This window comes from Leptosomus discolor, chromosome 5 (genome assembly GCF_034619465.1).
Source record: "Leptosomus discolor isolate bLepDis1 chromosome 5, bLepDis1.hap2, whole genome shotgun sequence".
NCBI classification, from domain to species: domain Eukaryota; kingdom Metazoa; phylum Chordata; class Aves; order Leptosomiformes; family Leptosomidae; genus Leptosomus; species Leptosomus discolor.
In genome coordinates, this window is record NC_141395.1 from 43,655,643 (window position 1) to 43,681,554 (window position 25,912).

At 39.2% G+C, this 25,912-nt stretch overlaps 1 protein-coding gene across 2 annotated transcripts in view; it reads left to right on the top strand.

The window, feature by feature from the left end:
- The window catches only part of PCNT (pericentrin), a 100,959-nt gene that overhangs the window by 1,143 nt on the left and 73,904 nt on the right, over positions 1–25,912 (top strand). The window contains exons 2-16 of one of the 2 annotated variants that reach the window (XM_086466221.1): positions 4,848–5,045; positions 7,004–7,054; positions 7,766–7,945; positions 9,367–9,510; positions 11,085–11,249; positions 12,536–15,034; positions 15,120–15,212; positions 15,432–15,608; positions 16,646–16,901; positions 18,753–18,811; positions 18,986–19,160; positions 20,656–20,792; positions 21,306–21,417; positions 23,050–23,082; positions 24,506–24,770. In XM_086466221.1, the coding sequence (XP_086322347.1) occupies positions 4,848–5,045; positions 7,004–7,054; positions 7,766–7,945; positions 9,367–9,510; positions 11,085–11,249; positions 12,536–15,034; positions 15,120–15,212; positions 15,432–15,608; positions 16,646–16,901; positions 18,753–18,811; positions 18,986–19,160; positions 20,656–20,792; positions 21,306–21,417; positions 23,050–23,082; positions 24,506–24,770 (4,544 nt within the window). The remainder of the gene's footprint in view (positions 1–4,847; positions 5,046–7,003; positions 7,055–7,765; positions 7,946–9,366; positions 9,511–11,084; positions 11,250–12,535; positions 15,035–15,119; positions 15,213–15,431; positions 15,609–16,645; positions 16,902–18,752; positions 18,812–18,985; positions 19,161–20,655; positions 20,793–21,305; positions 21,418–23,049; positions 23,083–24,505; positions 24,771–25,912) is intronic. The other variant, XM_086466222.1, reaches the window with a different exon arrangement.

Sequence of the window (25,912 nt, forward strand, 5' to 3'; positions counted from 1 at the left end):
GTGATGTGCTACAGCCTCTTCTCTCCTGATGTCAACTCTTAGTGTTTCTCCCACAGGTGTAGGGGCATGGCCCTTTCTGCAGGGCACCTGTCTGGAAATCTAGCTAGGGGGGTCAGAGGTGGCTTGGAGCTGTGCTATCTGCTTTGGATCTTTTCAGCAGTCTGCTGTGTTTCCCTTTCAGCTCCATCCTCCCAGTGCTGTGCAGAAGGCAATTAGAAAGAGAGCATTACTGGCAGGGGAGCCGAGTTGCGGCTGGGGCTGCGCTGAAGACCGTCCCTGGCCTGTCCCACCCAGATGCTGTCGTGGTTGCCACACTCCCCGCTCAGCAGCTCCTCATCCGCTTGCCCTCGCAGCCTTGTTATGTCCCGTGTGGAGACAATCCTCTGTTGGAGAACAATTGCACAATTAGTTTTTGGATTAATATTGAGAGAGGAAACTCTGAGAATGAGAGTTCTTCAGGTTGAAGAGTTGCATTAGCTGTGGCAAGACTTATGTCAACATTTCTTTTGTAACCCTTCTCTAAGTGCAATATCTGTTTGTAGCTAGAAAAAAGTGATAGATGTGCCTTGAATAACTTATTAGTTCCCACCTGTTGTACAGCTGTTGTTTGCCATTAAAAAAAAAAGTAGGGACTTACATTACATTTCAAGCAATGTGCAGAGCCAATGTTGCATTTATTATTTTTTTTTTAAACTATGTGCTAAATATCTCTTATCTTACCATTAAAAAAAAAATTGTTAGCAGCCCCATCAATGTTGCCATTTCATGGTATCACATACCTGGTATACTGAGAGGAGAGGAAAGGGTTTAGAAAGGCAGAGATAGATGTGGCACTTCCTCCGCTTATTAAAATGTCGCAGAGTTCCATTACTTAGCTAGCAGATTGTGGGCACCAAACAATTTTCTGAAAACACCTGGACAAATTAATGGAAGCAATATCGCTTGAGTCTTATTAAACACAAAGGTAGTATGCTAGGGTTGGAAGGCAGACCTGCGAGCTGCACGTTCCTTAGTATGCTCACACCCAGTTTCTGCCTGTGTGCTTGCTCTGGCTTTGTATCTTTATTTGTGTACCTGAGGTTATAGAGGTAACTTATGGCACAGATGCGTATTGGGCTAATTACTGGAATAAGTGCACCTTTGGTCTTACTCAGTGTAGTCCTTTGCATATTCTTAAGCCTGCAGTAGGATGTGGTTGTGCTGCTGAGTAGGGGGGCTGCAGGACTGTAACTTGTTTCAGAAACTTCCTTTGGATAGCTCGTGTTTCTGAAGGCTCTTATATAGTAGAGCAGTAGGGAAATGTCTCTCCTTTTTGTTCTTTTCCTGTTCTTTTTTCTTATTTTCTTTGTGCTGCCCTCCTCACGAAGACAAATGCAGTTTTGAAAAGGAGGAATGAGTGTGAGCAGGTACCGTATTTCCTTCCTGTGGCACAGGCCTACAGCAACTGAAGATGATCCCATCTCTGGACTGTGTTTGATGTTCATCCAAGTCAGCTTCCTGAATCATCTCACTGCATCGCTGCAAGGGTGCTCACAATGGCAGGGGACAGGAGTGCGAGGCTAGTTGCGCGTTGTAGCAACCTGACTTTTGTAGCAACCTATGCAGTCATGCTAACTGTAGTCTGGTGCTGCTTGAATCTGGAGGTGTGAACTGCTGTGGGTTTTTTTTCCCACCCCCCACCCCCCCCGTATTATTTTTTGGTCTTTCACATCCTTATAGTCTGTTAAATAATGACTTGGGAAAGGAATATAATGTGAATGATTTCCTCTTTAAACCAGTACTTGCATTATTCCTTTTCATATAGGAATAAAACCAGCATTATTGAAATGTGTTTAAGTTATCACCAAATAATAATAATAATAATAATAATTCCAACTGATGTATTAATTGGAAATTGTCATGTTACTGCTTGTATCAGGTACTTCAGATTTCTGTTTTTAATAAATGCAAAACTTATAGCCAAGAGAGCAAACGAGAAACAGAACAAAACCCAAGTATTCAGTGCTGCTTTTTCCTCCTTGTTTTTTTCCACCCCACATTAGCTAGTGTGCATATTGGCCAACTGTGCCTTCATTTACAGACCTGTATGTGCCATACCTTGTGTGTAAGAAGTTTTTGCTGTTCCTGCATTTTACACAGTAGGAGCTCAAAAAGGGGAGCCTGTTTTAGAGGCAGTTTTCCTGCTTCACTGGTTTGAGGAAGCTCTAGAAAATGTTTCTGGGTTTTGTCTAAGAGCACTCATTGCTTATGTTTACTGTATCTAAGAAGTGGACTGAGGATTGTTTGAACAAACTGTTTCTGTTTGGTGCTGTTGTCTTTTTCTGCCCTGTTCCATTTTCTATGAGTATTCTTTTGGTACTAATTTTTGAAGCATGTAAAGCAGTAAATCGAGGAATAAATTATGTGTGAGGTAGGCTGGGGAGAGCTGAACAGTGCTGTGCATGCTGTAGTTTTCCTGTCTGCTGGTCTGTGCCACTGGTGCCAGTCAGTTTGCAATAATGTGGTGGAAGGATGTCAGCGCAGCAGTTAATCAGGGACGGGGATGACACGGGGATGACATGGCACAAAACCTGGTGGGTTTATTCTTTTAGTTCTGGGATGCTAGTGTGGTGCTGGCTGTGCCAATTCAGAGGTGCCTTGTGGTTGCCACTTCTAACTAACTGGTCCTGCTGAAATGAAGTTGCAGTATACTGGTGCCTGCAGAAAGGCTGGGTGCTCTATTGTGGAGAGCTGCTTTAGATGCCACAGCAGACAGTGCTGTCGGTGTTCTGCGGCATGCTACATTTTGGCTAAAAGTGAAGCTTTCGCCTGTGCACGTGCTGCTAGAAAGCAAACTGAGAATTAGATCCTTCAAAAGGGACGTGATGGGATCTCACTGGGAGGGGGGAGAGTCAGTGTTACAAGCTTTCTTCATATTCACACGTACTGCTTCATGTTCGATGACTACAGATCTGATGGTACTCTTACAATGACACTTAAATTTATGCAGCTGATTAAAGACTTTGGAAACCTGATATTACCCCAGAGCTTTTCCCCACCCAGTGATTGCATAAATCTGGAGCGTGTTTGACTCCAGACGCTTTAATGGACCAAGAAGTCCAGTAGTTCCATAAGATTTTGGAGTAGTTGGATATTTTTGCATGATATGTATTGTGATTTCATATGTTTAACACGTATGAATGGGACAGAATAAATTTTGTTTTCTTTGAGCTGTGCGTTTAAAAATCATACTCATTTAGATGTTCAGTCATGGCAAGTCTTCGTGTTTTAATGTCAAATACTTGGTCTCCCTTCATGAAATCAGTAACTGCTCTCTATGATGGCCACTCTCTCTGCCTTTCTTTTCTCGTCTTTTCTGGTTGTTTTACTCCTGTTTTCCCTTTTTTCCTGCTTCAGCATCTTCCTCTACTCACCATTTTACTGTAGGTTTCCTCCTGTCCCTTTTCCCCATGTTATCAGGTTAATTAGTGCAATAGCTATTTTTGACATACATTGTCATCAGTAGGTGCTGGAGTTAATACCTGATTGCAGAGAACAGTATTTGTGTCTCACTACAGCTTTATTTACTAGGCTGTTCATTTTGGTAATTGTGAAAGGCAACATGACACCTGGCAGTCTTGGTTTAATCTGCATTTAGTATTAATAACTATGGAAGCTACAGAATATAATCTTAAAAATAAGCTATTTGTACATAAACTTCTTAACTGCTGGTGAGAAACATGTCTTTCTGCAAATACAGCTTTTAAACAGGCTGCTCAGTGTAGCAGGTGTGTAACTGAATCTGTTGAGTAGCGAAGCTGTGGGGTCGAAGTTGCTGGGATGGCATGGGTGTAAGGAGAAAGGACTGAACTAAATCCATTTCACAAGTTGAATGAAAAGAGACGGACACATTTTTTGCAAGGTGGCTGTTCTACAGGAAAACGAAGCTGTCAAGTAGTGGATTTTTGTATGGATTGCGGGAGGAACTTAGCAGTTATGTTTTTGTCCCGTCATCATTTGACTATTTTATCTCATCACAAAGATATATTAACAGCGCGCTTGATAACCTACAGTTGTAACCTTGGAGAAGGCTGTCTGGATTTATGCTGTGAGGGAGATGTTACTTTGAAATGCTGCCTAAACACAATACTAGAGTTGAAAATATGATAATCCTTTTTAAGCTGTTTAAGGTGCTAAGGAAAGTTGGGTAGTCAATTCGGCCAATGACATTCTTTACAGGTCCCTGGTGCTTCGTAGAGCTGTGATAGTCTGATAAAGTAGAGCATCTGATTCTTCAACAGAAGAAATTAAAATGACCTGGCTTAATTGATTTTCTATTTATGTACTACAGGCTGCTTTCTGGCTAGGAAGTTTTACTGTATTCTTTTAAGGGGGTGGCAGGGAAGGAGCATGAGGATTCACTTCCGTTAATTTTAGTGTTAAAGCTTATGCTGGCAAAGATCTGTTTAGATACATTTGCAGGGGGTTATTGGTTTTGCTGGTCTTGTAGAAAGACTGCTCAATTAGTATTTTTCCTAATGATTCTAGTATATGAGCAACTCATTCCTTTGCTAATCTGTCTTGCTGTAATTCTGGATTGTCATTGACACACAAAATTTCACTGAGTAAAATTTGATTCTTGTTTTGAAATGAGTCTTTAGTACTGGTGTGAGATTTCTTGCTTAATTGCACAGTTATCCAGTATGTTCTGAATGTGTAGAAAGTAGGAGGATAAAGCAGTTTCTCTGCAGATGTATATATTTTATCAAAAGAGGATCTTCATCACCCATGAGTGTGTTAATCTTGTGGTCCTGCTACCTTTTTCTCACTTACCTCTCCCTCTACCTCTTCCAATCTTTTCTGCACAGTTTGCTTGCTTCAGACAACGAAAAGCAAAAAGTGACATCGCGCAGTCGCAGAAAAAGACGGCGAAGAGGAAGGGCTCGTCTGTCCACACACATGACGTTCCGAAGGAAGAGTGTGCACTAGCGGCCCAAGATGTTGGTAAGGGTATAGAGAGTAAGGCTGAAGACCTCAACCTACTAGAGACAACAACAGAGGCAGAGGTAAATCTTAGTATTTCTTGCATTTCACTTCATCTGCAGATAACAAGTATTCCAGGTGATTGTTTTACTTAATTGGGTATTAGCTCTCTGGCACTGTTAACTAGCTGCCATTGAGAAGTAAATAAACTGATGTATTTTTCACTTGTAATAATTAACTCTCTTACAAAGTGATGTAAATAACTGAAAAAACGGTCTCCATTGTATGGACTGCACAGCTGGTATTGTCAAAGAGCTGTCTGCTGTTAGCCTGCTAAATTCATGTCTTTCACTACCATCAGCTTTGCTTTGGGCAGACTTGTGGTTATGTGGCTGTGACACCATGAAATAGCAAATCCAGACTAAGAGGCGTAGTAGATGAGCAAAACTCCAGGACCTTATAATGCACAGCATTAGTTTGGTTGTGTATCGCTTTGCTGGCTCAAATGTGCTTAAAGTTTTCGGGAAAAACCCAATTTGTTCTAGCATGCTTTCAGTATCCATTGTAAAGCCAGCGTAGATGTTACGTTCTCTGACACGTTTGTTCAAAATGTGACTCTGCTTGTGCCTCATGTATTTCAGTATGTTTGTGCTGGTGATCCTCTAAAGGTAGTCATTTATGTGTTAATGTAGAAACATAGCTTGTGGTACAGCTTGAGGTCACTAGACATCTGCTAATAGATGTAGCGGTCTGCCTGAATTAAGCAGTTGCTTTCTTCCTTTGGCTCACAAGCCATATTTTTAGATCAGCTGTGGGTTAGACAGTCATGTAATGCTTTCTCCCTGTCTTGTAATAAAAAGAAGCAAAATGTAGTTTTGAATAAATTTTTTTTTATAGGCATCCAGTTTGCTTCAGAAGTGTTTGGCTAATGCTTTCACAAGCCTCAGAAGCTACAAGGCAACTGTCTGCCTACAACAAACTGTGTCTGTCTTCAGAGTTTGTTTAGAAAGAGCTTTTTGGCATGTTATCTGTGCAAAGATTCGTGACTTTTGGGGAGGTGGTGCCTTTTGCATAGAAAGCATCTCTCCAGCTGTTGGTGTGTTTTCACAACATACAACAATAACATCAAACTAGCATATTTGCAAACCTGCAGTAACAGGGGGTACCATTTGCATGTATTATCCTGCTTTCTGTTGTGAGGGCATCAATAGTGCTTTCAGGATATCCTGAGCATAAAGGTGTCATTGCAAAGGCTTTTATGAAGGTACATGCCAAGCTGTATGCACTAAGGAAAAAACATACAGGATTTCGTCACTCAACCACAGCAGTGTCCTTATTATGTTCATGTGAACTTAAATTAAAAAACAAACAAAAATGACTTACTGCTTCTAAACAGCTTCTGTTAAAATAGCTGATTTGTAAAGCAAATGGGGTTGCTTTCTAGGTTATGTGGAGAGAGCACCTCTAGGGAGACAGTAGTAATTGGAAACTACTTCGTGCAGATTCAAAATAGGGGAGGGCTATGGGCTGCCTTTTCTAAATAGTTGTCTTTGTCTTGTCATCTTTGTCTTGTTGTGAATTTAGTGAGAGGTAAATACCTTTCAAGATGTCAAGCTGCATTAAGTGTCTGTGTCAGAAAATAGTACTGATTTGTAATTGTCTGAATAACTTTAGCACGTTTGTTAATAATCTCCTGTCAGTTTACTAATAGTTAGTAGATTAAAGAGTGCTCAACTATATTTGCAAGCCATGAAAGCAGAAGATAAACTGTTGAATCTCAATGGTGAGACTTGGCCCTAATTTATTGGAGTAGACTTTCATACTGATTTTAATTATTTTGCATTTATTTCATTCATTTGACCGTGGATGACCAGCTGGGTTTAGCATTAAAGTCAATCTCTCTCTCTCACTGGTGTTTTGTCTCACAACGTGGACCTTTCTGGCTCATGTGCTTAGGGTGTTGCCAAAATAATTCTGCTTTTCCTTATGTATCTTTAAAATGGCCATAATTTGGTGTATGTTTTATTTCTTTCTTTACCAGGGGAGTGCTGACTTGCCCAACTGGGATGTGCTGAATGATCGTGTGGCTGAAGTAAGTGTGAAAGACTGTATCTTTAGTAAAAGATGCTGGTGTACATGTGAAAGAAGAGTATGATCATTGGTTACTAAAATATTTAGTTATTGAGCGTTGTTATCAAATGTGGAAAAAGTGATGCAATTTCACTGTTTTACAGTCTAAGACAGGTACTTATCTGTACCTACATGTAGTGGCTGTGAACGTGGTTGCTAAGAAAATTGGTTTTAGTGAAGTCATGGACCTTGTCCAGAGAAATTTGAACAATGTTTTTAATTGAAAAGTAGGTTTATTCTTTGTTCCATACATTTAAAAAAAATGTAAAATACAAGATACTGTCTCCTCTGTGAGAACTGTAACAGTATTGATCCTAAGAAAACACAGGATTGATTGGAGCAGCTTCTGTCTTTGTACTTGGTTTTGGGTTTTTGTTTTGCTGTTAAAGGCCACAGAAACTCAGAGTATGTTAGATGTTTATTCGCAATAGCTGCTTACACTTGAATTTAATTTTAGGTCAAGAACTTTACATTATTATTTTTCCTATGTTTGACTGTTCTCCAGTCAGCACAAATGGATGTGAAAACTTTAACTTTGGTAGTTTTGAATTACTTTTAAACTAGAATTTGCCCAGAATTTAAGCTTTAAGCTGAATTTATATATTCAGAGTAATTGTGAAACCGAAATGATGTATCTTTTTGGTCAATAAATACTTTTTTTTTTTTAATGAAGAAAATTATGACAAATTCTGCCACAGAATACAGTGAGCTTGATGCTGAGCTGTGTCAGGTGAGAATAGCTGAGTTAGAGAGCAGACTTCTGGAGAAACAGGAGGCAGTTGAAAGATTCACTGCACAGATGGACGAGCTACAAGAGCAGCTTACCCAGCACAGTGACTCGATGCAACTTCAGGTATGTTTCATAGAAGTGGTTGATGGGGATAATACTACTTGATTTAAATCCTAAGACTATTTAGGAGGCAAAGCTCAAAGTAAATATTGGATTTTTCATTGAAAAGTACTTTGCCTTGCTAACATGTGCTGCGAAAAGCAGTACTTAGGTTTTCCATTCATCAGTGCTTATGGCTTCACGTTGCTAAAATCAAATGAGAGTAGGTTAAATTTGAAATGCCTCTATTTTTAGAGAGTTTTGTGAAATGCGTAGTTAAATTCTGCTGAGAAATGGTTGGACACTTTGTGCTACTAGTTTTTATTGATAAATTTTCTTACTGTATTGAGGAGTGGGGCTTTATAGGGAGAATCTGCAAGAACCACTACGATAAGTGTAGTTAATCATACATTGAGGCAGGGGCTCAATGTAAAAGCACGGGGCTTATATTTTTATAAATAATGACTTTTTAAGTATATCTATTATATACCAAGGTCATGCTGAAAAATGATGGAAACCCCACACGCCCCCCAAGTATCGTTCAAACTATTGAAAAGGAAGTACTTATTGAAATGTCAATATTTCTGTGGATATGCCTGAAAAACACTCTATGGATGCATCTAGGTTCCTCCCATGTTCACGTGGGATGGCAGACATCACTACCACTCCCTCAGCCCCCCCCGATTATTTTTTTTCCCCCAGAGATCATTGATGCTTTTTGAATATTTGTAAGTACTTGAGGCTTTTTGGGTTTGGGGTGGGTTTTAATTTTATGGGCAAATGTTTAAGTAGGGTAAGTTAAACTTCATTAAACTGACAGGTACCTTCTCCTCTCCCGAAATATAAAACAAAATAAAATATTTTGAATTCTCTTTCTCTAGCATTTCTAAGTAAAGGTAAATTATCAGGTGCTTTTGAAGAATAGTTACTTGCCCCTTTACATGTTGTTTTTCTCCTTTTAGGACTGGGAAACAAAGACATTTCCTGTTGGTGAGGAATAAATTGAGAAGGTTAATGTGATTAACATAAAATAGGATTAATGTATCCCATTTCATTAGCTTTCTCTCACATCACTGAAAAGGGGAGCTGACAGATAGGAAACAAATATTCATTATATCCTGTAGAAAGCTTGATTGCTTTTGCATCAGTAAGAACTACAAAACTTCTAAGTAAAAATGCTTATTTCATTACTGGTAGCCTATCATTTGTTTAAAAAGTCACTTTTGATTAGTTCTGTCATCTCTTTGAGGTCAGTGTAAGATTCCTCTTTCATCACCCCTGCCATCGTGTTTGAACACAAGCATTTCTGGTCCTTTGGTGCAAGTTTATAAAGACTTAACTGTAACTATAGACTCTTAACAGCTTAGCTTTAAGAAAATTTACTGGGTTCCTAATACGTTAAGAATATTTTGATTTTAAAAGTGCACTTCTTGTGATCCATGTAGAAAACTACTGTTCAAGAGCAGAATGAAGTCATCAGGAAACTAACAAGCTGCCTTCAACAGGCAAAGAAGGATCGGGATGAGCTACAGGAGGAGGCGTCTCATGTAGCTGATCAGATCCATGAGTTGCAACTTCAGTCACATCAGGTGTGCCTCTCCTCTGCTTTTTGTTACCTTACAGAAAGAGTAAGAACAGGTTTGGAATACGAATGTAGAAACAGACTGAGCTTATCACACTTCGTAGGTCAGTTTGCAGTGCAGCAGTGAAAATGACTTGAGGGCGAGGCAGTTTTCTCCAGTTGCTAGGGAGAAGTCCTGGAGACATCCTTATATTTTACACTTGCTCGTGTAATGTTTGAGTGGTCATTACACTTCTTTGTCCATCAGTTTAGCCCTTGTTAGGGAATCTTACCTGATATTGTTAGTGGTTTGGGATCTATACACATCAATCACTGTACCGATACAGGCTTACATGTGATCAGTTTTCCTTGCCTTTGCCAAGGAAAGCTCTGAGTATATGAATGGGCAACTGTAGCAGCTCAGGTGCTACACAGAAACTTGATGTGTTGAGGTTTCACGTGACTTGGCTCAAAGAAGATGATTTAAAATAACCTGAAGACAGTTGATGCAGCCCCTGTGACACATAGGAACGTGCTTCAGTGCAACAAGTTGATTATGGATCTAATCCCTGGATAATGAGAGATACTGCAGTCTTTCATCTACTTTACAAATCTTTTTAAAAAATACTTTATTCTTTTTTTGGTGATGCTCAGTGTTCTAGTGGCTCTTCTCTCTCTCTCTGAACACCTGTATATTTGTGGTCTCAGGAGCCTTGTAGTATATGCCAATGAGTAATATTTATGTTTACTTACCATTTCAAGTTTGCAAGATAAGAATTTTGCTGGGAGGGATTACATGTCTTAAGTGTCTGGATAAGATGAGGGGTTAAAAAAAATTAAAGATAAAACCTGAGACTTAATGAACTGCAGGGATTACCTTGAAGGAGTTGCTTATGTCCTGGAAACAAGTCCTCTGCTAAATAAAGTTATAACTTTGGAAAAGAAGAAAAAATACTGCTTTATATGTACAGTTCTCACTGCTGTTGACAAAATACATGGTAATAGTGGAGATTAGTCTACAGATGGTTGTTGGAATTTGCTCCATAAGCCATTGAAAGACAACAATAAAGCCTCTAAATGGCAATTCAGGCATATTCTAAATAAGGCTAGTAATATGATGCAAGTTGTTTGGGGAAGCATGTCAGCTTGATAACAGATGAAAGTACTGATACCGTCTTAAATATTATCATCTTGGGTTTAGCAAAGTCTTTAGAAAAAAGTTTTTAAAATTAATAAAACACATTTTTATTTTACCCTCATAGGGGTAAATGTTTTCATTTCATTTGGAGGGAGGTGGAGAGAAAAAAAATACTGACCTGTAAATCCTTTGCAGAGGAGACTGGTTTTGTTCGTTGTCCTTTCACCAGAATGTCCAGTCCATTGGAAGTCCTGCTTTATTTTGGGGGCTTTATAGAAATGAATTATCTAACATCTCTATCTTTGCAGCAAGTATCTAAAACATGACAAGTGTTGTCTGACTTTTTACGCAGACGCTTATTCATTGAAAGACATAAGATAAATCTGTGGTAAATGAATACAGTATGTTTTATGCACACAGTGAGACTTGTATATGAGTTACTGTGAGTACCGTTATGTGTTCAGGTTAATGAGATGCTGAGGATTAAAAGCCCTGGGAAAAATGAAGTATTAGAAGCCCAGCAGCAGATGTCCTTGTTTCAGAACTGTCTCAGAGAACAAAATGCGCATTTGGAGATGCTGCGTCAGAAAGCACATGACCTGGAAGTACAGCTTGAGTCTTCTCAAAAGGTAAAAACTGTTTAAAGTGCCTTTATAGTTGTGACTTCTACGTAATTGGGCTTTTATTGTGATCGTGCAAGCCAATGTGGTACTTTTCGGAGGAAAAACCTGCAATGAATGTTTAATTTGTGCGTGAGGTAACATTGATGCTTCAAGACTGAAACTACTCTTTAACATGGAATTAAAAATCAGTTCTTCTGAAGGGAATGATATTCAGCTAAGGCAAAATAGCTGCTCACAATTTAAGATTTTTAGATTTTTTTTTTTTACACAAATTGAAGATTCAGTTCTGGCTCTTTAAAATTTGCTTCTTTGTTGAAATTACTCCATCAGTTTGTGTTGCAAAAGAATTGGTCTTTAACTCTGTTACTAAACTGTTGTCTAAAAAGTTTCCATCAGAAGCAGGTTCATCTGGTGTTGAACGTAACTGACAGAGGCTTGCAGCAGGGTGAAGGTTGCTGGATATGTTGTGGAAGCATATAACGTTACAGTTGTGTGTGGACTTGAAACACCTAGATGAGACTAAAAGTTAACTGTGCCTGTAATGATGTTAGTTTCTGATACAAAACAAAGTGAAAAGCTTGTGTGGGAATATTTTGATGTAATCATTCCAGAACAAGCACTATGAATAAAGAAACTCAGTTAAAGTTAAAAACATATAACAGAAACTTTTTTATATAGTATCTGTTTTAAATTTGGTGATAACTCTGACCTGCTGTAGTGTCATGGTCATGAAAAAAGTCTTTTTATTTAGAAACAAATTCATAGGGCTTGTGATTACTAGCATGTATTAAAGGAACAGCTTAAAAGGTCTGATTTCCCTTAAGCACATAACCAGCAATGCCATAGGTAGAAGCCTTAAACTTTTAAGTGAGTCAGATGGGACAGAATTTGACATGGCTGTTCTGTTGGCCTGCTCCTGCCTGTGGGAGGTGTTTTCTCTGTGCAAATGGATGTGAGATGGAGAGGTGTCTGTAGCTCTGATATTATTTTATTTTAAATTAAAATACCTGAAGTTTGAGACAGCCACTATTTTCTTTACCTCCGGAGTTAGTAGTATATCATTTGTTACTGCTTGGACAGTTTGGTATTTGTTACCACATTTGAAGAGTCTTTCAGTAATACTTTCCACTCTCAAGGATGTAGTCAATAATCCTGTTGCCTAAGCCAATAATACACCCTACACTTAACAGTAAATATTATTTGTGAGGACAAGTTAAAAACGTGAGGCTTACAGAAATTAAAACATGTCATATTTCAATGGTACATTTCATATGTAATATTTTGTTTTGAAGAATACCAAAGATAAAGAAAATCTGCTTGCCCAAGTGGAAGAAGATGTGCAATATACAATGAAACAGTTATACAAAAGCATAGGAGAAAAAGAACAACGTATTAAAAGTCTTCAAGATCTACTGACATTGGAAAGATCTAACTCGTCTATACTGCAACATACCCTTTCTCTCCGGGACTCAGAAATAACAGAATTAAAAAATGAAATAGCTTTGTCCAAAATGAAAGAACACCAACATATTGAAGAACTGAAAATCAGTCATGAAAAGGATATTTGCAGGCAACTGGAGACCTTGAGGTCTGAGCTGGAGAAGTGCCACAGAAGAGAGATTGCAGAAGCCAAGCAGGTATATGAAGAAGAAATTATTTTAAAATATAAGAATGAACTTGAACAGTTAAAAAAAGAACTCTGTGCTCTGAATTCTGAAGAACATGTTCAGATTTTGAATGGCATGATAATTGACCTAAATAGTTGTCTTTGTGAGTCTGAAATTAATAAAGACAATTTGAGACGGAAACTTGAAAACCAACAGGAAGACTTCCAGAGAGAAAAATCTGAAATAGAGACTAAATACAAAGATTTAATTGATAGCCTGAGGTCTGAACTTTCTGATGTGGAAGAGCAGGTCAAGGAAGCCCAGCAATATAAACAAGAGAAACAGTCCTTGAATGAAGAGATTCAGAAATTGAATTCTTTCATTCAGGAATTAAATGAAAAGAAACTTTATGAGTCTGAAAAAAGTACAGATGTAAGGCAAAAGCATGATGAAGAGATTGTTTCCAGTAAAAAGCTAATAAAGTTGAGGAAAAAACAGATTTTACCAGAGGTGTCGCGGTTGCAGAGAGCAGAGCTTGAGGAGATGTGGAGTAAACCACACCAGTTGAAAGATGAAGATGAGCTAGTTCGTGAAGAGCTAGAGTTCCATTGTGACTTGGGGGTAGACTCCTCAAGGGATCAATTAGAAGAAATTAAGAATTCAAAGATCCCAGAGAGTAATGAAAGTAGTGAAGGAGAGAACCTGTCTGAAGAACACTTGTCAGAACTAGGGCTTTTCAGTGGTGATGGAGGCATATTGGCTAAATATGTCATCTCCACGGAGAAACCAGAGGAGTCATACGTGTCCAGCACTTCTGAAGGTTATGCCATTGAAGAAAGTAGATGCAGCAGGTATGGGTTAGACAGTAGTGTGCTTCTAGAACCCAGCAGAGATTTTATACCTTCTCCATTAAACTTTGGCCTTGATGAGGAAACATGTCCTAGCAGTTTGGCTCAAGAGACTTTTGAAGAGACTGAGGTGGGAGCAGAGACCTTTGTTTCATTTTTGTCAGATAGCTCCCTGCAGCAGAACAAAACAAGGGACCATGATGACATAAAGGATGATGAAACAGCTTGTTTAATAGAGAGATGTGTGAAACTGACTGAGCAGCTCCATGAGGAGTCAGCCTTGAAGAAATCTTCTCAGGAGACCCAAGAAGCTGCTGGAAAGTGGGAAAAGGTAATGGCTGAGCACTCTCATATGCATGTGGAACTGGATGAGGAACGCGAAGCACGGATCCATTGTGAAAAAGAACTTCTTCAAAAAATAGAGAAGGAGAAAGAACTTGAAAACAAAATAATGTTTCTAGTAAAGCAGCAGGGTGAGGATGGAAGCCAACCTCACTGTGCTGTAGGGCATTTAACACAAGTGTCAAAATCTGCTACTTGGCAAGAAATGGTAAAAGATCTCCAGGAGGAAAGAGAAATGTTGATGGTGCAGCTGCGACTTCAGAAGCAATTAGTGAAAGATGTTCAAAAGCAGAAAACAGCTTCTGATTCTGTAACAAGTGAAGTACAGTCTCTCTTTGGACGTCAGTTAGTTGCTTTGCAAAGCCAAAGGGATCAAATGCAAAGCCAGCTTGATGCGCAGAAGGCTAAAAACCAGATGATAGCAGAGCTGCTTGGTCAGAAAACCGTATCTGAAGAGACATTGCTAAAAGAACAGGAGATGCTCAAAGCTGAAATCAGTAATAAAGAACAAGATTTAGCACTCTTACTGAAGGAAAAAACAGCCTTAGGAGAAAGATTATCTGCCATGGAGGAGGATCTAATAAAAGCAGAGAAAGCATTAGCAGAGAACACTAGCATCATTGAGGATCTGGAGAAAAACATACATGAACTGAATACTGAAGTGAAAAACCTCAAAGAAATATGGGAGCGTGAAAGACTGGGATATGAGGACAGGTTAAACTTCAGCAACCTAGAAATTCATAAACTTAATGCTGAAATAAATGCAAAAAGTACTGAATACAGTGAGAAAAAAAGCCAGTTGACTGAAGAAATCACCCATTTGACGAAGGCTCATTTGGAGCTTGAGACTCGCTTGCAGGAGTCCTTTCGGTCTGCACAAGCTGCGCAGGAGGCACAATCCAAGATAGTGAAACGCTGCAAAGAGGAAATCGGTAAAATGGAGGCTCAACACCTTGCTGAATTAACTGAAGTGAGTTTGACACACAAGAAAGAGGTAGGAAACCCTGACAATGACAGGAGTCTTGCGATTTCAGAATGCTTAAGGTAGTTGTTGTTAATGTTTGTATGCCTGTTTTCAGATAGAAGAATTAAATGCTGAAATAAAAGATAAAGTGGAAAACCAGCAGAAATTGGAAGAAGAAAGAAAGGAACAGATTGCTTTAATAAAAAAGGTAAATGCTGTAATTGGCTTTATTTCAGAAAACTAAACTAATTTTTTGTTGTTTGTCATTTAAGCAGTACAAATGTTTTAGACATGCAAAAACCTGTTAATTTTTTTCTATGGTGTCTTTCATTTGGGGTCAGGAGGAGGGGAGAATTCTGGCTCAATTTCTTAGGGGGCTAACTAATCATGTGTTGAAGAAAGCTCTTTATCTGAGTATTCTCTGCAGGTACATGAACGAGAGCATGATCGTGAAATCTCTGAACTGATTACTAAACATGAGGAGGAAATGGAGAAGTTCCGTGCTGACCTAAATAAAGAGCAGCAGTGCCTGTTGGATGAACTTCAGCAGCAAATGGCAGCCACACACAAAGCAGAGATTGAGCAAGTTCAGCTCCAGTCACAGGTAAAATAGAGGAACACAGTAATTACTCTGGTGATTACCTGGCTGTTGTGAAGAGAAGGCTCCTTGATTTTTGTGCCTACTATGTGTGCTCTTTTACCTAGTGCTGCAATTGCAGAATTAGGAGCGTTGTCTTGGTGGGTGATAGCAGATATTTTCTACAGGAGTTCTCCAGGATCCTCACTGCAATTATATTTTAATGTTAATTCTGAAGAAAACTGGATGCTTAAATTGATGGGCTTAAATTGATGGGCTTAAAAACAAACAAACACCAAAAAACCCAGAACAACAAAGCTTTGTCATTTTTTCGTGTCTTGATAAATTTAACAAGTAAATTTATAAAAAATACTAAACCCCTTCCACTTTTTAGTTATCCCACTAATGTAATTAGGAATGCTTAGGTACGTAAACCTGACTTTTTTTATCTAAATATTTACTGGATTTTGAATGCTTCCACTAAATGCAAAGTGAAAATGGAAAGAATACGCCTAGTTGTTAGGTCAAACTACAAGATATTAGTGTACTGTTTAGTTTATTTAAGAATTGAAAAGTTTGGTTGTTGTATTTTAGTTGCAATTTCTAACTGTTGGATATTCCTCACCTTTTTTTTTAATGAAGCATGGTGAATTTTATTTCCACTTTTCCAATCCACTTCAGAATTTTGCTTTTTAACAAATTATAACCAATAGCAAATAGGATTTTTTTTAATAGTGAAGGGTTGGGACGAGCTTGTGTTCTGCTCCAGTGACATTGTGAGGAGGCAGACAGATACAAGGTAATTGGTAGGTGATGAAGTTAAGAGGCAGGTAAGGAAAGCCTTTTACTTCATGCTGAAAATGTTATGCAAATCTCACTGTAACAAAAAGTCAGCTTGTTTTCAGGGTTCTGTCACTGCCATGAAGAAACCCTCTGTGAGTGTAGAAAGGCAAAACTTAGATGTGTTTAACAGTTGAAAGCAGTTGAAACTGAAACTGGTTATGAAAAAGTCAACTCATTTCAATAGAGGGGAGGGAAAAACCCTTTTTCCTTCTCCATTACAGACACTGCACAGCCTTGAACTGGAAGCTTTACGCCTAAGCTTAAATAATATGCATACCTCTCAGCTTGAGCTTACGCAGTCTAACTTGAGAAAAGAAAAGGAAACCGCCCTTGTGGAACTACGGGAGATGCTGAATGATAAGCGTGCTCAAGAGGTAGCAATTCTGCAAAGCCGCCATCAGCTGGAGCGGGAGAAAATTAAAGAACAGTGTCTGAAGGAAAAAGAAGACATTAAGTCAAAGTATCAGCAGGAACTAGGTATTAAAATTTAGGAATAATGGACCAGAAACTGAAACCCCATCAGTATTTTTCTTCCTCCACAGGTTCCTGTCTTGGTGCAGAGCTGGCCTTTTGAGTGACGGCTGGTGTTGCTTTGAATAGGGACAGCAGCTAGACTGGCCTATGCAGGAGTGCATGTTTTTGATAGGAAAACAAAGTTGTCCAGGCCTAAGTTTTAATTTTTCTTCAACTATATGGGTGTTTTGCTGCTACCTCTGTAAAATAGCACTGTACTGAACTGGTTGCTTTTGAGAGGCATTAGACAGAGTTCTCGTAAAGAGCAGAGCTCTTACCCCTTATGTTTCTTAAGGGTTTTTGTTGTCCAAAGTCAGCACTGACTACTGTTGTGTTTCTGACAAGATACAGAAATGCTTCCTGGCTTGCCCTCTCAGTGGTTTCAAAAGGAAGATAAAGGAGTTGGAAAGGAACTGAAAGGCTCAGTGAGAACCTACAGCTGAGTGTCCTTTGAGATGTGTTTGATGTAAAATTGTATTCTGACATCAGCAAGAGGAAAGCTGCACTTGATAGTACTGAAGGCCTGCTGATGGTGCTCTTGGCATTGTTTGGGATATTTGCCTCTTCCCAGATTAGGAGACCATTTCTGACCTGTATGGCAGAGCTTGAGGAATTTCTGGAGAAAGGTGAAGCCTGCTTATTCACTGAAGAAGTTTAGGAGCTATTCCTTTAGTTGTCCTTCCCTGAGAAGAAGAGAATGTTTTAGGGCTGTGTCTTTTTAACCCAAGAGTAGAAGATTATTTGCAACCACCAGTAATATACTGATGGCATGGTGGGATTTGGGAGCAGGAGGAGGTCTAGAGGCAGTTCTTAGGATCAATGCTGTTTATGTGCGTTGTGGCAATGTAACTTAATATGAATGTAATCACTAATGAGTGCTTGAATGTAGAGGCTGGGAAGGAGAATCTGGAATCAGATGGTGCAGGAGACCTGGTGGGCAGTTGTGCAGAATGTTAGCTGGGGGGCTAGAGGAAGGACATTTCTCTTCAGGGAGACAATGACCAGGCATGACCCAATTCGCTTGTCTTGTAACTTAGATGGTATTTCTTTCTCTACTGGACCATTAGCTGGATAGCTGGCACCATCTTGGTGAGTTCTCATTTCCCACTGAAAGACTTTAAATAAGGTTGCAAGCTAAGGTGACAGTACTTTGAAGTTGTGAGAAGGGGACTGTTAGGCCTTTACAGAGTTCTTGCAGACCAAGAAAGGTGCTTAACAAGAAGTTGGAATGAATCTGGGGAGGAGCTGGGAAGGAAAAAGCCGTTGGTGTCAGCAATACCTGAACAGATAATAGCATCTGTCTTGCAGCCTGTTTCCCAGGCATTCTTAGAAGAAGTTTGAAGAGAGTTTCCTACTTGCTGCTGCTGCCTGCTACTCTTTTGCTGTGTCTTCGGAGACAGAGATAGTTCAAACACTTAATAGTGACAAACAGTGAAATGCTAGCATCTAAAATGACATTGATAGGCATTTGAATTTATATCTTTAGGATTAAAGGTGTGGGGTTTGGGTTTTTTTTTTTGTTTATTTGTTTTAAGATTTGTGCTCTCTTTAGCTTTAAGCACTTGCCTTTGCTAATTAAGCTGAACTTAAACTTCAGGGTTGTCTTTGCAGTTGTAACTGCTAGATGCTTATTTTCTAAAATGAAAGTGAATTACTGGAATATAGCATAACAGCAGGTTTGGACAGAACCCACACTACTGTATGCCTACCTATTTAAGCTCCGAGTTTGATGTTGAAAATGGTAATCCTTATTTCTACTTATAATGTAATCATGACATTTAATGTAAATTTATTAATAAATATTTTGTTTCACAGTTGATCAGAGAAAGAAAATAGAATTGGAAATGGAAGAGGCTCATATCCAGGCATTAAAGGTACAAATTCTGTTCTTCATACAAGAAAAAGTAAAACTCCTTTCAGTAAACTAGAACTGGTATAAGTCCCTTGTCTACTACACATTTATTGTAGAGGACAAATAAATGGAGGAGAAAAAAAATACTAATTTACTAAATGTGTTTGCTTTAATAATGCGTGCCTTGCTCTCTTAGACTCTCAAAAGAGACTGGGAACTGGAGTCTAATAAGCGTTTAAAAAACATGTGTGAAGAGCTTTCTGAAAAACATCAGACTGAAATGGTGGAACTGCAGAAAACTCTGGAAATGGAATTAGAAAAAGTCAAAACGGAGCTGGGGCTTCTTTCTCTTGAGAACGAACAGTCTAAAAGTAAGTGCCATGGCCTGGGAAGCAGTTGTCTTTAGCAGTTGTCTTTATTGAATAATGGCAAAGCTAACTAAATGTTTTTAGAGCCTGTATAAAAAGCAAATACAAGATATATCCATGTAGTCTTACTTAAAAACTGGGTCAATGGCATGACACTAGAAAACAGATGTGATTGGAAAATTGCTTAAAGCCTAGTTAGCTGTGTTGCATTTTGGCTTCCACGGAATATGAGATGGACTACGTTTTCCTTCAGGCGTATTAAAGGGAGGTGCTGTTTTGCTTCTAGCTGAAAACCAGCTTTGGCAGTTACTGGAGTTAATCAAAATTCCAATTAATATCAATAAAAGCTTCTAACAAAAAAATCAGGTTTGGATTATGAGTAGTTAAAGCTTAATGGAACAGTATCTTTTTAAAATACTGTTCTGGAAGTGATGTTTGAGACTACTGTAATTGGAGTTTTCATTAACTTGAAAAAGGAAATCTGGTGGGGTATCTTGCCGTGTACATCTGTCTTTTGATGAGGTGCAGATAGGAGATGGAACTATGAAAAGTTGTGTAGGTCTCAGAAGTCTGACACATTTGTCGAGATAGTGGTTGACCAGCAGGATAGTGTCAGATATGCTGTCAGTGATGGCATGAAAAGGAGCCACGAGATGTGGTGTGCCATGAAGCGAAGAGAGATAGCTAGCCAGGTTGTCTAGTCTCTGAGGCACTGTGGAGGTGACAGACATGGGAAATAATACTCTCTCCAAATAAATGGAGATGTGGTGTTGAGGGTATTGGATGATGCTGGCAGGCAGGCAGCAAGACCAGGTTTGAGAAGTGAAGGACTGGATGCTTTCACAGTGCTTGGCTCACCTTTGGCTGCTGGGAGAACGTTTGTACCAATGGCTTGTTCATCCCAGCCTGCACTGACTTTACTGGATTTCTCTGAACCTGTGTCATTAAAGTCTGTGAGGATGACGTGCATCTCTTGCAGCTCACTGTGGCTGAAATGCAGTTGCTTGATTGCAGATTCTTTCTGGGCAGGTCAAGATTTGTTGACCAAATGAGGTAGCAGCAAGTTTACAGGGTTCAGAGAGTGCTCAGTGCTGAGGCAGAGCATATTGGCACAAGATTTCCTAGTCCTTCCTGTTCATGTCTTCTACTGCCTGCTGCTGAGTGTGGTCATAGGAGAAATTCTGTGTTTATACGCCATGAAGAAATGCTTGTTCCATGTATGTGTGCTTCTAGTTCAGGATGCTTGTTCATGTATGCAGAGAGCAGATACTTAGCCATCCAGCACTACTGTTGGTTATCTCTTGGTTAACAGTGTGGGATGCAGAGAGCTAGGAAGCACTGTGTGAAAATGTTTGACTTTCAAATACTTTACTATGCAAGTATTTTTGTGATTCCTCGTTTTAGTCCAGAGACATGCATTTCTATTTTAGTCACACAAAAGTTGTACAGGTTTTTCAGTAAGCAGGACGATGGTGTAACAACTGATTTTTAATTTTAGTAAAATGTATAGAATTGGAGAAGCAACACCAGTTAGCCATTACAAAACTACAAGAACAGCTGCAGACTGAACATAACCAACTCCTAGAAGACGTGAAGATGAAAAGCCAAGAAAAAGAACAGAATGTTCAGAAGGAGGTAAATAAGATTTCTTTACTCATTTAGAGTGGTTGGTTATTCTCTGTATAACAAAAACTACACTACATACATATCATTTGGGTGATGTGTTTGTATTTAGGGATTTTGTTGAAAAACCAAAATGCATCTCATGAAGCAGGTACATACTCTGGGATTTTCTGTAGTGGTTCAGAATCTTTTGAATGCAATTGCCATTGTGCTATTTGGTGCCATTTCTTCCTCTGTATGCCAAATTTTCTGGGTTTTGTGTTGTTTTTTTTTTTTAATCTAGCTAATACTTCATTCTTGCCAGTGATGATAAATATGACGTCAGGAATAAATTGTTCTCTCTGAGGAGTAGGCCCAACAGTTAAGTGTTACTCAGTATTGCTGAGTCAGGAGCTGAAAGTCTGATTGTCACTGACTCTTTCCACCTATTTCTGACAGAACTGTCTGTTACATATAAAATAAGCAATTAGAAGAAAATTGTTTTTAAAAGTTAAGTTTTTTGGTTTTTTGACATGCCTCCCATAGCTGGAGAAACTTCAGGTCGTGCATGAAGAGCTCAAGACTCGTTCACAAGAAGAAATCAGGCAGCTTTGGTCTCAGCTGAACTGTACGCGAGCAAATCGACAGGAGCTAAGTGGTATGTTCAAAATGGACACATTTTAATTTTTGCCTTTTCATGCAGAAGTAGGTGTTATTCACATGACATACTTTTAATAGTGTACCAGAAACACACAGGTAGATCACAGAAGTGTCGGTGGGTTGTACTCTAGTGATCTGTTTCTGAAGTGACAGGTGAATCAGTGTCAGATGACTGGTGGCTCTGCAATGTCAGAAAGCATGGTATGGCTGTGGGGAAAAGCTTACTCCTGTTGTTTTCCTTTTCCTTTGCGCTCCATTCCTGCACACTATAAAAATCTTTAGTGAAAATAAAACATTTTTCTTTAAAATATCAAATTAATTATAATGTGGTTTAAAAACAGAGAAAATGTTGGTCAATGCAATAACATGCTCCTATCTGTATGCAATATTGAAGCAGGTATGAATTCAATTGAGAAAACTGTAATTTGTAAGAAAGACAGTAAAGCTCACTGCTTAGTTTATGACTTTTGAGTGGTTTGTTGCAGCTATTTTCTTTTATTTGGAGATAATTAAGAGATCTGCCTGCTTCAAAAAAAGGCAGAAGTATTATAAAACTTTGGTTAGGTTATATCTTGAGGTAGAAATAGCTTTTTTCCCCTTTCAGTTTTGAGGTGAGTTAAATAAAATGCTTTTTCATTGACAGTCAACATGGAGATTCATTATCTTCTGAAAGACTTAATTCTTAAATATAGAAAAGCCCTGGGTTAAAAATAAAATAAAAACATTCAGGTGATGCTTCTGAAATCAGAATGAATGCTAATGCTCTTTTCCTACAAGGTTAAAAATAATGTCCTTTTTCCATAATGATGCTTCTGCTTAAAAAAAAAACAAACCCATCCCCTAAACTTAAAAGCAAAAAAAATAAAAGGAAACCATTGTGCACAGCAATTAAACATGAACAGTTTTTGGTGTGGTGTGTTTTTGTTTTTTTTTTTTTTTAACTACTCTTACACGTATCTGCATTAAACTTATGAAAAATTTTTAAAGCCTGGGAGAAAATAATGGCTGGATGAAATGTGACGTCCTATGCTTTATATATCTTAAGATTTCTGTTTCAAGATTTAGGTGTATTAAAACAGTGAGCTTCAGAGCCACACATTTTTCGTTGAAATGAAGTGGAACACGTCTCAGATGTGTGTGCGCAAACAAATGTATAATACATGAAAGAAGAAAGTTTGGAAAAATGAAAAAGCTAGAGACCATGATGTTAACCTTGACTATGTGTGTGTTCACCTTGTATTGAGACTGTAACATTAGATAGTGTTCTTCTGCTGGGGTAGTTAAAAGGCAAATGTAATATGCTTCAAATACAGTTTCAGATTTTCTGAAGAATATAACTGTAAATAGATTTTGAAGCATAACAGGGTATTTTGAGGGTGGTTTTTGTTGGGTTTTTTAGTCATAAATTAAATAATTTTCTATCCTGTCAGATTTTACCTTGACTTTTTTAGATCTCTGTTTTGATATTACAGAATTATGGCAGATAGCACTTCATAGTATTTGCTGGAATTTTTCTGTTTCCTCTCTGCAGCCCTAATCTTCATTAAACTTTCAAATGTCTTTCCATGTTTCTAATCATTCATGTTCCCATTCTTTGGTCTTTTTCTGTTTCTTCCTCATCTTGCTCAAGATGGTGAGACCAGAATGCAAGCCCTTGGTCCAGGTGAGGATATCTCTTTTGGTGTGTGAGATCTTAAGTGTGTTTTGTTTTACTCTGCTTTTCTTCACTTGAGCGATCATTTGACAATGCGTTTGGTTTGGTTGAGGACTCATGGTGGCAGATTCGAAACATAGCAGCTGGATGATGGGATCACTGCTCTGATGTAAGAATGCCAGTTCAAAACTGTTAAACACTTTTTTGGGTTAATTTGTGCTGGCAGGTGTTGCTGGTTAGGCAAAACCTACCTGTGTCAGATTTGGCTTCCCTTGCCTATCCCATTGGTGGCGTTACTAGTCCCTGCTTGTCACTTGGTTCCTCTGGTCCCCATGCCTGGCAACTGCTCTCTTTGGAAGCAGGCTTGAGCCGTGTACTTCTCTTTCTGTTTGCATGTTCATTGTGAGAAGTTTTCATGCCAAGTGTGCATTTTGTTGTTGGCTACACAAAAACACCCTGTGACAATCAGCTGTATTGCTTCCTGGGTGGCATCTTCTGTTTCCATAAATATTTCTGAAGTTTCTCTGCTTGTATAACATAAGCAGCTGCTTTTCTCCAGGTTCTTTCTACTTGAAATGCAGTTCCATGTTCAGCTGATTCTGTGGGGATTCAGCTAACTTGAGCCATCTGGGAAACTTTTTTAATTCCTTCTCATGATTTTTGTCCTTTTTTCTTACCTTTTAACTTCCTGATACATTAATGCTTCTTTAATACAGAAGGTGGAGAAGAAAGCTCTCAAGAATTCATGAATACACTGCAATGCTGGCCATTTCCCTCACTTCCTGAGAGGGCAGCTTGCTGGATCAGCCTTGATTGCTGTATTGCTGAGTTTTCTACTGCATTCTTTCTTTTTTTTTTCTTTTTTTTTTTCTTGTTTTTTTTGTATTGGCTGGTTCTTTTTAGTTAAGTAAGTTTAGCCTCTGCTTGAGCTAATGATGGATAGCCAAATCACCACTAAAGTAATCCAGAATTGATTTTTCTTTCCTTTCTTGTGATTTTGTTTTTTTGCACAGCTTGTGCTAAAGTTTGTTTTTTGCCTTGGGTAGTTTTCCCTGGAGCAAATGTAAATATTCTTGACTGAATTAGTGCTTTTGGTTGCTACAACAAGCAGGTGTGAAAGCTAAGCAGTATTGGATTCTGCCTGTTATTAGCTCAGACCTGGAGCACAAGGAAATGAGGAGACCTAACAGTCTGCTGGTAGTTTCGATTCATGTCATGAGGATGGTTTCTCTGAATGCAGTATAATGCAGAACATGGCTCTACTGTCTTCTGAGGAAGGAATGTTTCATTCAGAGGTTCATTTTCTTATGTAGCTCGTGGGATGATATTTTACCGTTGTCTCAACAACTGAAATATGTCTGATCTTCACAGAATAACTTAGCCTAAAGATACGTACTTCTGAGTAGCTGTATTGGCTTTGCCTTCATTCCAGAGCTAAAAGAGCAGCTCCTGGCTCGGGCATCACAGGTGGAAGAAATAGAGCGTTTAAAACAACAATTTGAACAGAAGTGTCAGCAGAGAAAAAGTGAGCATGAAACTGAATTGGAACAACTGAGACTTTATTTTCAAAAGAAGTTAAGAGCTGCTGAAGAAAACTACAGGGAAGAATTGGCTTTGCTGCATCAGAGACTGCAAGAACTGCAGGAATATTCGCTGTCAGAGTTGGAAGTGAGTCAAGATCAAGGAGGGGACATCAGGTGATCTATTCTTTTTTTCCTTTCATCTTATGCTATGACAGCATGCTTCCTTTTTTTTTTTTTTTTTACTATAAAAGATGATGTTAGCCTCTAAATATATTGTGATTGAGCATTCATATTCATCAGTGACCTGGATGAAGGGACAGAGTGCACCCTCAGTAAGTTCGCTGATGATACTAAACTGGGAGGAGTGGCTGACATGCCAGAAGGCTGTGCTGCCATTCAGCGGGACCTACACAGGATGGAGAGTTGGGTGGAGAGGAACCTCATGAGGTTCAACAAGGGCAAGTGTAGGGTCCTGCACCTGGGGAGAAATAACCCCATACACCAGTACATGTTGGGGAGAGCAGCTCTGCGGAGAAGGACCTGGGAGTTCTGGTAGACAACAAGATGACCGTAAGCCAGCCATGTGCCCTTGTGGCCAAGAAGGCAAATGGCATCCTGGGGTGCATTAAGAAGAGTGTGCCAGCAGGTCGAGGGAGGTTCTCCTCCCTCTCTGCTCTGTCCTGGTGAGGCCACCTCTGAGGACTGTGTCCAGTTCTGGACCCCTCAGTTCAAGAAGGACAAGAAGCTACTGGAGAGAGTCCAGTGGATGGCTACTAAGATGATGAGGGGACTGGAGCATCTCTCCTATGAGGAAAGGCTGAGAGACCTGGGGCTGTTCAGCCTGGAGAATAGAAGACTGAGAGGGGATCTTATCAATGCTTATAAAGGGTGGGTGCCAAGAGGATGGGGCCAGGCTCTTCTCAGTAGTGCCCAGTGACAGGACAAGGGGCAACGGGCACAAACAGGAGCACATGGAGTTCTGCCTCAACATGAGGAAAAACTTTTCTTGTGAGGTTGGCAGAGCACTGGAACAGGCTGCCCAGGGAGGTTATGGAGTCTCCTTCTCTGGAGATATTCAGAACCTGCCTGGACATGATTCTCTGTGACCTGCTGTAGGTGAGCCTGCTTTATCAGCGGGGTTGGACTAAAAGTTCTCCAGAGGTCCCTTCCAACCCCTACCATGCTGTGACTCTGTGGTTAGGTGATCCATAGTTAGAAACCCAGCAATGGAAGTCATGAGTGCAGTCCTGAGCGGTTGTTACAGTTGCTCTGTGCTCTCAGTACTACATTGTAAGTCAGCAAGTTGATTTAACTTA